General features: G+C 36.8%; 1 protein-coding gene across 1 annotated transcript; it reads right to left on the bottom strand.

The window, feature by feature from the left end:
* Window positions 1-503: 503 nt before the first annotated feature.
* LOC126627750 (CSC1-like protein At3g54510) lies at window positions 504-11,863 on the bottom strand. Its single transcript, XM_050297290.1, has 10 exons — window positions 11,411-11,863; window positions 5,416-5,553; window positions 5,276-5,339; window positions 4,913-5,125; window positions 4,322-4,516; window positions 3,505-3,803; window positions 2,778-3,057; window positions 2,294-2,572; window positions 1,322-1,555; window positions 504-1,092 (listed from the first exon to the last, which is right to left on the bottom strand). Exons 1-10 carry the CDS (start codon window positions 11,725-11,727, stop codon window positions 952-954), a joined length of 2,160 nt encoding a protein of 719 aa, XP_050153247.1. The 5' UTR covers window positions 11,728-11,863; the 3' UTR covers window positions 504-951.
* Window positions 11,864-13,036: the final 1,173 nt, after the last annotated feature.

Genomic DNA, 13,036 nt, shown 5'->3' with positions numbered 1-13,036 from the left:
CAGCCATATGTTCATCACGATATTATTCCCCCTTGGTAGGACATTGTAGGGCCATGTTACATTTTTTAACTAAACTTGTCAAGATTGTCCCCCTTACATTATTATTTCACAACTTTTTTCTTGGACGATATTATTTCTCAACTTCTCAACTTCTCAACTAAGTAGTCTATAATAGACAGTCATATGCCACTTTACATCCTCAACTGGTGGTAGACTGGTAGTCATACCACCGATTTTTCTCCCAGACAAGCACATGCCCTTAACCAAACCTTTGGGAGCAACACTTTGAAATCTTAGAGTTATCAATGCAGTTCAATAGTTAGTACTCTACTGAAAGGGACCTAACTTCGAAGTTGATCGTATAAGTCAAAAGTTATAACTTTAATGTACTAAACTGACCTCCAACTCACATTTTCATGCTCGCCAGTCGAACAATATATACAAATATACCTTTCCAGGATGTGTGATTTCTCACAGGCTAACTACAACACATACGATATCCATTCTTGTGTTTGAGAAAACGAATAAATGGTTATGTACATAAAAATGTCGAAGTATGTTTCTAGGATTCTTCTTTACAAATTTCTTCATGTAAAAGAAAAACAGTGCATCAAGTGAACCATCAAACAGACGATGCTTCTTCAGCCGAACAATACTAGCTTGACCCGATCTACTAATATCTTTTATTGCCTTAACTTGTAACTCAAGGTATATATAGGTTATTCAACTATAACAAGTAATTAACTTGATCACATCATAAATGGTGCTACTCTGCTATGGACGATTCGATGTTATCAAAATAGGATGAGTATATATTTCCACCTAACTATATGTATTTCTGTCTCTAGGCCTTGCACTGCGAGAAGCTTCTAACTTGGTGATGAAACACGTAAAAAGCAGTTACACCTGATTTTCCACATCCAAAAAAACGAGTATTGGGGGAGCTCGAGTTTAAAAAGATGATGAAGCAGACTCTGGTTCCATGCAATTCAAGGGACGTAAACAAGGGGGGCAATAAGCAGTGCTAGCATTCTCATAGTTAAACTCCACCTGATTGCACTTCTCATCTAATTCATCAAATTCCTTGGCATTCTGAAAGGAAGTGTCAATCCAATGTAAGTTCAAAATTTGGACAAAATCAAGACTAAAACGAAAAAATCAATCGCTCTTAGTTAATGAAAAAATATGCACCCCAGGAAATACTTAAAGATGGCTTTATTCAAAGCAAGTTAACAGATTGATTCAAGAAACATGCTGCAATATGTAAGTGTTGTTTCCATCACAATTCAGTAAATATACAAAAATAATTTCAGAAATATACCTGAATGGATAAAAGGCGGAATGCAGGAAGAAAACGCATCTTGCAGTACACATTAAACATCAACGTCAGCACCAGAAGTGGAATTGTGGAAATGGATGCGGCTGGTTTTGATTTCAGTCCGAAAAGACCAATCATAGTGATTTGCATGAGAATTATTGCAACGAGAATATAATGATGGATGTAAGGCCAATACTGTCCACATGTCTCATAAATAGTCTCATAAACATCTTCTATCTGCAACATATCAGAAGTCTGTAACACTTGTACTTGATATCAAAGTGCACAAAATGCTCCACTTCAGTACAAAATAAGTTTTAGCAATGAAGTCTTTAAAGTCAGAGGTGCAAATAATATATAGTACTTATAATTGAACACAAGCGGTCTAACCTCCGGGGTGGACCCCAACCCAAAGGCACTACATAGACTGCCTGTTTTGACCCATGTTCCCCTTATCGTCTCAGTTTCCAGAGAATGTCTACAGTAAGGTTGATAAGGTATTGTGGCACATTCCCTAACAACTTGTGCTGCTGGTAGCTTTCTAAGAGCTATGACAAATAACAGTTTCAACAGCTAGTAAATGAAAGCATTGAAAAGGTTGAAGCCAAAAAAAATTCTGACACCTGAACCTTAGGCTGCATCTAAATGCAAAATGTTTCTAGAATGATAAGTATTTGACACCCTATATTGAGGGGTGGATAAATGTAGCTTTTACATAGATTCGACTTCAAATTACATAAAAATAAATATAAGTATATTCGCAACCACTTTTTTAAAAGAAGATGAAAATCTTGGTCTCGTTGTTTCTCCGTAATTTTGTTTAGATTACAAATGTTAAGTGGGAGAAGAAATGAAAAAGCACACCTACAAAAGTGAATCAAAATAATGTAGGAGCAGTGAATTTACATGAACAGACGTATTCATAGGAACGATAACAAGGACTTCGATACTGTATGCAAAATTGGGGAAGTTAACCTGATTTATGAACACAGCATAGCCGAGCAAGAAGTAACCAATCAAAAATGGGAGCAGAAGTGGTGCCACAACTGCATATACTGTACCGATCAGCACAGACAGCGAGACCAAAGGAATGATTCTGAAGTAAGGTAACGAATAAAGATAAGGAGTTTTCTCTTTTCCACGGCCATATGTACAGGACCTTATAGCATCCCAACAAAGCAATCCAGGTTGAAGGATCTCCAACGAAAACCCCGATAGCCCATCTGTCAAAATATATGTCACAAAGAAATCTGCCTGAAACATAAAAAATAAAGTTGAAGTCAATAAAGAAAAAAGAATTATGCAACACAATGCAAAAAATTATCTGAGAATCCGCAACTATTTAAAATTTATACAAGGTTAAGAAAAAAGCAACATTGAAATAGCTTTGAAAATTGTGAAGAGAGTGAAATAAAACGATACGTAAACTGAATATTACAAAAGTTTAAGAACAACTCACTTGAGCAGAGACAGCTCTAGCAAGGCGACTGGGGAAATCTTTTGGGTGAGTAAAAGATTCACCAATTTCATCTAATAAAGAGCCAGATAACAAGCTCCAAAAGAAGACGTTTCCAACTAGGAAATAAAAAACCATGTTGCACGCTTTTATCTCCTCCCTGCTCTTTGAGATACATCCTGATAGTTTAGCCATTCCAAGCATCGCAAATGGAACAACGTAGATAAACAATTTCAGAACGGCACTCGGAAGATATCCGGTTATGACAGAGCTTAACCCTGGTCTGTACATATCAACATTATCTAAGGTGTCAAAATCATAAACACTAGCTATAACAAAAGCAGTACAAAGTTTGCTTAGAGAAGCTCTGAATTCAGAACCTTCAATATTCAATTCACTAATATATGAAAATTCTAAGGACAACTTTTTGCTTCATTGGACGGCTGGACTACTTCTATAACAAGGCTAGCTCAAGAGAATATTTTCTGTTAACCAACAACAAACTTCCAACTGTTAATTAAACATAGCTTGTATTGGCTTCTACAAGAAATCGATGAAACTATTTTTCTTTCGAATCTTTATACTAGTGATTTAAATATTTAATTTAATGTTCCAAAAGTTATGAATTGATAGTCAGATTGCTGCATTAATTAAGGCCCATATTCCATAAGTCAAAGATTCAACAAGCACTCATGATTTCCAAGCAAAAAGAACGACAAGAAAATCTTACATCAACTGTAAAGCCATGGCAGGAGGAAACCATTTCTCTAATTTCTCAAATTTGGCAATTCCTTGGACAGCAGTGACTGGGATGGCAAAGAAAATTGTAAGAAGGGAGGCTGCAACAATAACTCCAAAATTGCAGAGTGGTAAAACTCTGACTGGGATTGCCAAATTTCTCCATGATACATCCCTGGGTTCTGGAGCATCATCAGTGATCCAAAGAAGCGGATTTGAGTGCTGCTGAGAGTGGGCAGCTAGGGCGGCACCCAACCGAGACTTAAATGTAACAAAAGCAACCGGCAATTCCTACAAATATAAAAGAACTCAGGATGGTTATTGTACTTACTTATCGAGTCTAGTTTGCTAACTTATTTGATAAGTTAGAAATTAAATGTATACAATTATGCAAAAGTAGGGGAGAAGATGGTTCTGGACTGTCAATAATGAAGGGACAGTAAGCTATGGGTATGGAAAGAACTACAGAAAAGAAAATCTATAACATTAGGCCTTTTTTAGTGGAATAACAATAGGCTGATGACTTGTGCATTTATTTATTTTTGTTTTGTTTTGAAGCGGAAAACAACTAGGAGTGTGACAGGATGGTTATAAATTCTTTGTGTAAGGTGTGTGTGGTGGAGAGAGGAGAGAGGAGAGAGGAGAGAAATCAAAAGGAACATATTCCTTATAGCCGGTAGTCTACTAAAATAATAAAAATTATTTGGCATGTGCATCTGATAGATATACAAATGAATAACTAGAGAACATACATGTTCCCAAACTATTTTATACGATGTGTTATTAAGGCTACTGTCACTGATAATCACCTTTTCGTGGAGCATATCTTCACACTGTAGTTGGTGTATCTTATGATGAAGTTCTTCAAGATTTTCCTCATACACTGATATTTTCTCTGAATCTTCATGGGATGGATTCAAGAGCAAAGGGGTTTTGTTATGTTTCTTGACCACAGACCGCTTTCTCAAGCCTTCGATCTTTTTTTCAATGGATTTTGCCTGGTTCTACACATTATTTTATCTTGATTAGAGGACGATCAGATATATGATACAGTAAGACTAAAAGAGGGATAATCAACCATAAGAACTATAAACGTTAACAATAAATCATAGTTCCACATTTTAACACTCAACAATTTACCATAAAAACACAGAACCATTAACCCTCATCAAGAATATGACCATTGTCCTTATTACTATGTGTTTAACCATTAACCCTCGTCGCAAACAATCCCATGATATCTCATATTATCAGAGGAAGGCATAAACACATACAATTATCAGGAAGTTAATTCTCTAATATCTAATCTCACATTCTAAATATAAAGAACGGAGTGCAAGGGATAAAAGCATAGTAAACTGAAGCAGGGAGCCAATGTGATGAAAATGTTCAAGCCTTACCATCAACTCCTTAAATTCTTTTCCATCATACAAAATCTGATAAGAATGATACGCATACGGGTGATGCTTAGAGAAGAACTTATTAACACAACACCCACGAGACTTGTGTTCGCTGCAGAAAGGAATTTCCCGAACCAGAACAGTAAACTGATTAGGCTGATGCCTAATGTTCAGAAGTTGCTGAATCCTTTTAGCCGAAATCTCCTTATATTCCTGAAGAAGAAACGATGCAGGAAGTCACCTGTTACGTAAACTCATCTTAGTGTTAAGGGTCCAAGAAGCAAACATTATTAATTCAAATAGCTTCTTATTCTTAGACTAACTAATTCTTGAATATATGGATTGTGAGAGTGTAACATTCACCTTGTACAATAGGTATATGCCATACAGAGATATAAACCATAGACATGAAAAGTGCACCCAAAGCCTGTGGAAGTTGAAAACTTGGTAACGAAAGTAATTGTGACAGAATCCAATCAACTGCAAAACTAAGACAGTCTCACCAGTTGGAACCCGGACTAATGTTAGATATTGAGAAAGAATCTAAGGTATGGTTGCTCATAGCTGTAAGACCGCCATTATAATTTACTGGAACAAGTACCGCCAATCCAACAAGGGAGCATACCACAAAGAATTTGATACTACAAAGAAGCAAATATATCAAGATATAGTTAATTACAGTGTTCACATTTCATATAAGTATAACTGTAGCCATAAAAGAATTCTTAAAATTTGTAACTATACAACAAATGCTTTACTCAAAGACGCCAAAGAAATAACTGAAATAACGAACCCAGGCAATCTAAAATTATCATGGGTTTGATTTCTCCAAACTCTATTTTGTACACACCAATATAGTTCTATATGTTGAATTAATGGCCACAAGTGTCCAAAAAACCTTTCGGCTATTAAACAAATCAAAAGAAAAAAAAAGGTGAAAGACAAATGATGATGTTTCTTCCTTGTTTTAGGGAAAAGCAAATGATGATGTTTTCTTCTTTTGGGGTTTTTTTATTACCATAATTATTGTTGTTGTTTCGGGTAGAAGAGAAGAAAGGGTGAGCTCATTTTTCATATAAGATCAGAAGAGAGAAGAGTGTGCTGCAGAGAGAAGGGAGAGTTGCAGAGAGTCCAAAACAGAAGAAGTTGCTGCTTCATTTGATTAGTAATCATCAACCAAAGTAGTTGTTGTTGTAATAGCTTTGAGCTATATGTATAGAGAAGAAATTATTCATTATATTTCTTTCTCTATTTGTTTCTTTGGTGTGTGAGAGCTATTGGGTGTATTGGGCTTTTGGGTTGTGAGATTGTCAACACTTTGTAAACTCCCATTTGGTTGATAGTGGATTATTGGGTGAGCTCCTACTGCTCCGAGGACGTACTCCAGTTACACTGACTGTTGAGGAACCTCGTTAAAATCTTGGTGTTCTTTAATATTTTGTTCTTGCATTTTCATTTGATAAATTTCCTGTGGGTTAGATTGAGTTGGTTCCAACGGGTTTGGTGCTATCCTAGCACAACAATTGGTATCAGAGCACTGGTTGCTCTTGGGTACTGTCTAGTTGCCAAAGATGTCAGATGGGCAAGATGAAAATCCTTTTGGAAGCACCTCCGGGTTTGCAAGAACTACGGTGCAAAATGCAAAGTTCGAAGTGGAAAAGTTTGATGGCACAAACAACTTCGGGATGTGGCAATGTGAGGTTAAAGATGTGTTGGCTCAACAAGATCTACTTGCCGCTTTGGGAGAAAAACCGGAAGCTATGTCGAAGTCGGAATGGGAGAAATTAAATTTGTGGGCTTGCTCTTCAATTCGGTTGTGCCTTGCAAAAACTCAGAAGTATTTTGTGATACGGGAGACGGTAGCAAGTGTGTTGTGGCAAAAATTGGAAGACAAGTATATGACGAAGAATGCAGAGAACCGGCTACACTTGAAGAAAAAGCTCTACCGCTTCCAATACAAAGAAGGTACAAAAATGATTAGACACCTTGATGCTTTTAATAAGTTGATTGCCGACTTGTTAAATTTAGATGAGGATATTAAGGATGAAGATAAGGCCTTAATATTGTTGAATTCCTTGCCGGACTCTTATGAGCATTTTGTTACCACTATTATGCATGGTAAAGAAACTGTGAAATTTGAAGATGTGTCAAATGCCTTGATGAATTATGAAATGAGGCATAGAGATAAAAATCATGATAGTACCTCTGAAGCTTTATTTGTTAGAGGTAGATCATCGGAGAGGAGGTCATCTTCTAGCAGGAAAAAATCACAGTCTCGACCTAGAGGAAACTCTAAAGGTAAAAAACCTTTGGAAAGGGATGAATGTGCCTTTTGTCATAATAAGGGCCATTGGAAGAAAGATTGTCCTAAGTTGAAGACCAAAGGAAAAGAAAGTTCTGAAGCTAATGTTGCTGAGGTTGAAATAGATTTTTCTGATTTTGCTTTAACCACTTCCTCATCATTTGATTGTGCTACTAAGTGGGTGTTGGATACGGGTTGTACTCATCATATGACTCCTCACAAGGATTGGTTTTCAAGCTTGAAAGAGTTTGATGCTGGCGTTGTGTTCATGGGAGATGACAATCCTTGCACAACAAAAGGGATTGGTACAGTTCGGTTGAAGTTGCATGATGGCATGGTTAAAGAGTTGACATGTGTTCGGTATGTACCGAATTTGAAGAAAAATCTTATTTCTTTGGGTACTTTGGAATCCAAGGGTTTCAGGTTTCATTCAGATGGGCAGACATTAAAAGTTACTTATGGTGCACTTGTTGTGATGAAAGCTCCTAGATGTGGCCATTTGTATTTATTGCAGGGAAGCACTGTGACAGGTGAAGCATCTGTAGTTTCTGAAAATATGGGCACATCTGATTCAGATACTACTAGACTGTGGCATATGAGATTAGGCCATGCTGGTGAGAAAGCTCTACAAGGGCTTGTGAAAAAAGGTCTTCTAAAAGGTGTCACGACTTGTAAGCTTGATTTCTGCGAGCATTGTGTCTTGGGGAAGCAAACTAGAGTGAAGTTTGGTACTGCTGTACATCAGACGAAGGGCATTCTTGATTATGTGCATTCGGATGTTTGGGGTCCTACAAAGACTCCCTCTTTGAGTGGTAGACATTGGTTCGTGACCTTTGTTGATGATTATTCAAGAAGGTCTTGGGTTTACACTATGAAGCACAAGAGTGAGGTGTTAAGCATTTTCTTGGGATGGAAGAAAATGGTTGAGAACCAGACTGGGAGAAAGATTAAGATTTTGAGATCGGATAATGGTGGTGAATACACATCCGACCCTTTCTTTAAAGTTTGCAAAGAAGAATGAATTGTGAGACATTTCAGTGTTCGGGGAACTCCACAACAAAATGGAGTTGCAGAAAGATTGAATCGAACCTTGCTTGAGAAGGTTAGATGTATGTTGTCTCAGTCGGGTTTAAGCAAGTCATTTTGGGCAGAGGCAGTTAATTATGCATGTCACATCATCAACCGATTACCCTCAGCTGCTGTTCAGGGTAAGACACCAATGGAGGTATGGACTGGAAAACCTTCTTCTGATTATGACTATATCCATATTTTTGGTTCACCTGCTTATTTTCATGTGACTGAAAATAAACTTGATCCTAGAGCCAAAAAGGCTATCTTTCTTGGTTTTAGTAGTGGTGTCAAAGGTTACAGGTTGTGGTGCCCAGAGATGAAAAAAATTGTAATCAGCAGAGATGTGACATTTGATGAAGAAAGTATGCACAAAGTCTCTGAGAAGAATGTGAAAGATGTCCAACAGGTGGAGCTTGAGAAAGTTGCCTCTGGTACTTCAAATCCTATTTCCGCTGATGTCGAAGCCACTACAAGTGAAGAAGTTGGAGACCATGAGGATGCTGAAGAAGTTGAACTTGAAGATTCTATTCAAGTTGAAGAGCAAGTTTCACCTCAAGAGTATTGCCAAGAACAGAGGAAAGAGACAAATTACCAAGCCAGCTCGGTATAGTGACTATGTTTCTTTTGCTCTTCCTATTATCACTGATGAGATTCCATCCAATTTTGAGGAAGCTATTGAGAGTGAGGAGAAGAAAAGGTGGTGCAATGCCATGGGTGATGAAATGAATTCTCTCTTGAAGAACAAGACTTGGGAGTTAGCTAAATTGCCTAAGGGCAAGAAAGCTATCGGTTGCAAATGGGTGTATGCCAAGAAGGAAGATGCTGATGAGAAAAGCAATGTGAGATTCAAAACAAGATTAGTTGCTAAAGGGTATGCACAAAAGGAGGGCATTGACTACAATGAAATCTTTTCTCCGGTTGTGAAGCACTCCTCAATTCGCATTATGTTAGCTCTTGTTGCACAGTATGATCTTGAGCTTGTGCAACTTGATGTGAAGACGGCTTTCCTACATGGTGATTTGAATGAAGAGATTTATATGTGTCAACCGGATGGGTATATAGTGAAAGGGAAGGAGAATTTGTTTTGCAAATTGAAGAAATCACTTTATGGCTTGAAGCAATCTCCAAGACAATGGTATTTGAGGTTTGATAAATTTATGAGAGGCCAAAATTATTCTAGAAGTCAATATGATCATTGTGTGTACTTCAAGAAGTTGCAAGATGGGTCTTTCATTTATTTGTTGATATATGTTGATGATATGTTGATTGCCTCAAAAAATGTTGAAGAGATTGAAAAATTGAAGAAGCAAATGAAGAATGAGTTTGAGATGAAGGATCTTGGTGAAGCGAAGAAGATCCTTGGCATGGAGATCACTAGAGATAGAGAGAAGGGTTTGGTCAGTTTGAATCAAAGACAATACCTTGAGAAGTTGATTCGGAAGTTTGGAGTTCATGATTCAACCAAACCGGTTAGTACCCCTTTGGCTCCTCATTTTAAATTGAGTTCTCTACAATGTCCTAAAAATGATAAAGAGAAGCTGCAAATGAAAAATATACCATATGCAAATTTGGTTGGTAGTTTGATGTATGCAATGGTATGCTCTAGACCGGATATTGCTCATGCAGTTGGCATGGTGAGTCGATATATGCATAATCCAGGTAAAGAAGCAAATATATCAAGATATAGTTAATTACAGTGTTCACATTTCATATAAGTATAACTGTAGCCATAAAAGAATTCTTAAAATTTGTAACTATACAACAAATGCTTTACTCAAAGACGCCAAAGAAATAACTGAAATAACGAACCCAGGCAATCTAAAATTATCATGGGTTTGATTTCTCCAAACTCTATTTTGTACACACCAATATAGTTCTATATGTTGAATTAATGGCCACAAGTGTCCAAAAAACCTTTCGGCTATTAAACAAATCAAAAAAAAAAAAAAGGTAAAAGACAAATGATGATGTTTCTTCCTTGTTTTAGGGAAAAGCAAATGATGATGTTTTCTTCTTTTGGGGTTTTTTTATTACCATAATTATTGTTGTTGTTTCGGGTAGAAGAGAAGAAAGGGTGAGCTCATTTTTCATATAAGATCAGAAGAGAGAAGAGTGAGCTGCAGAGAGAAGGGAGAGTTGCAGAGAGTCCAAAACAGAAGAAGTTGCTGCTTCATTTGATTAGTAATCATCAACCAAAGTAGTTGTTGTTGTAATAGCTTTGAGCTATATGTATAGAGAAGAAATTATTCATTATATTTCTTTCTCTATTTGTTTCTTTGGTGTGTGAGAGCTATTGGGTGTATTGGGCTTTTGGGTTGTGAGATTGTCAACACTTTGTAAACTCCCATTTGGTTGATAGTGGATTATTGGGTGAGCTCCTACTGCTCCGAGGACGTACTCCAGTTACACTGACTGTTGAGGAACCTCGTTAAAATCTTGATGTTCTTTAATATTTTGTTCTTGCATTTTCATTTGATAAATTTCCTGTGGGTTAGATTGAGTTGGTTCCAACGGGTTTGGTGCTATCCTAGCACAACACTATATACTGGTACTATATACAGAACGAGAACTATATTGGTCAGTATAAAAATCTGCCTTTTCTCCTCATTAACTAATGCCTTAAACTTTTTCTTTAAGAACAAGCGATGTTCTAAACTAATATTCACTAAAAGGAGTGCGAAGTTTGAACGCGAAATGCATTTGGTTGAAGAGGAACACTCTGATCGCAATCCACCATTTGCACTCATGCATCAACTTTTCTTTCAATAACTTGGGTTTCGCAGCATATTTTATAAAATAATGCATTTTTTTAGTCTCACATATATCTTACAGAAGCAGAAAACGTTAGTAAGAATAAAACGAAGATTAAGAATTCAAGATTAAGCGGAACTTTCACTTATGTATTTAATTATTATCTGTGCTACACTAAGTTAATCTAAATTAAAAGAATCCGAATTTGAGTATAGAGAAGACCACATCCTTCTAGCCAACTTATATTAAGTGGACAAATCAACAAATATATCATAGGCATAAAAATAAAACGATGTAGATGTTATTAATGGAAAAAAAATAAAAAAAAATAAAAAATCTGCTATAAACTCCAATTCTGTATAGAAATAACGAACCCGAGTTTGAAGAGCCTAATGATGATAAGTGCGTCGAGGCCATTTGATTGCAGGATTTCATCCTCGGAGAAGCGAAACGCGCGGGAAATCCATGTAACAGAAGGGAGGAAGCGGCGGAAACCGACGGACGACGAGGCGTAATTATCATCGAAGTCGGGAATGTGGCGGTGGCTCTGGCGGTGGGATTCAGAGAGGCGGCGAGGATAGTAAATAGGGGCATTTGAGGGCTGTTTCTTGAGGACGGAGAAGAGGGTGAGGATGAAAAAAGCTAACCCTATGTTTATGGCCGCTGAAGCTATCAGGCTTTCAGGGTTCATGATCTCTCTATCCTAGTTATAGATTGATTTGGTTGGAGGTTGGAGGTTGGAAGAAGAGTGAGAAGAACTCTGAGGGAGGAGAGAGAGGGGGTTGATGTGCATGCAAATGAGAGAGAGAGAGAGAGAGAGAGAGAGGTGAAGAAGTTGGCAGGTCTGGTGGTTACGTGGCGGAGTTTCATGTGAAAGATGACGCATATAACTGATTGGACGTATTTATGTTGCATATGCGACCGACCGAGTTTGTTTGCTGCTTTTGAGGGGTTCAAGTTTGAACCTTGTAAAAGAAAATTTTGTAAATTACTATTTTCTTTTTGGGAAAATAATATTATCTCATATTATTGATTCGAAAAAATTACAAAGAACAAAATCTTCATCAACCCAATTTTGCAAGAGACCTCTAAATGAAGAATAAAAGTTTCAACAAAAAGAAAAGAAAAGAACAAATATGGTGCCAAATAAAAATGAATCCTAAGACATAAATGCAATTTGAGATACATTGATTATATTATGGCCTTAGTCCTTATATATAGTGTAGTATTATATCCATGTGAGTCTATTTCGTCCAGACCCTTGGGTACTTATGCTAAGGACATTGTGTGTTTCAGCCTTAGCATGTTGTAAATCAACTTGTCTGTGTACGGGAGTATCACGCAAATTAATAGTCCATTGTTATACACATCGGACACTTTGGGTGTATACATGCTAAGGACACTGTGGGTGTTTAGCCTTTAAGCTTAAGACGATTTTCAAAACATATGTCAAAACTGTCAAATAGAATAAAACACAACAAATTTTTTCCAACCGATGTGTTTTATCTGATGTGAATTTGCCGTCTCCCATCCCAGGCGTTTCTTTTGACAGCAACGTCAAATCCTTTCCAATTAAATTATTTAATAAATGGCTCTCACATCCACCAATCACATGATGTACCCAGACCAATTTGCAAATTTTTTTACAATTTTTATAGCAATAGGACCTAGAATATATAATAAAAAAATAATTTGACTCATCATTTGGAAAAATGAAAATTTAGAATGCCATGTCAGCTCTTAATTGAAATTTGACAATTTAAATTTAGAAAAACTAATAAAAATGGCTTGAAAACTTTGAATTTTAACCAAAAACCATGTAATAACTTTATTTAATGGTCAGGACAAAGCCCAACATTAAACTAGTCCATTTAAAATGGCCCAATCATTAGTTTCCGGTTTTGCCCCTGACATCAAGCTTTTTCCATTTAATTTATTTTCAGATCTCCTTGCTATTCTCTATCTCCCCTATTTCTTCCTGACATTCGAAACCTTCCATT

This window comes from Malus sylvestris, chromosome 7 (assembly GCF_916048215.2).
Source record: "Malus sylvestris chromosome 7, drMalSylv7.2, whole genome shotgun sequence".
NCBI lineage: Eukaryota > Viridiplantae > Streptophyta > Magnoliopsida > Rosales > Rosaceae > Malus > Malus sylvestris.
The sequence above is the reverse complement of the archived record's forward strand: the minus strand, read 5'-3'. Positions and strand labels throughout refer to the sequence as shown.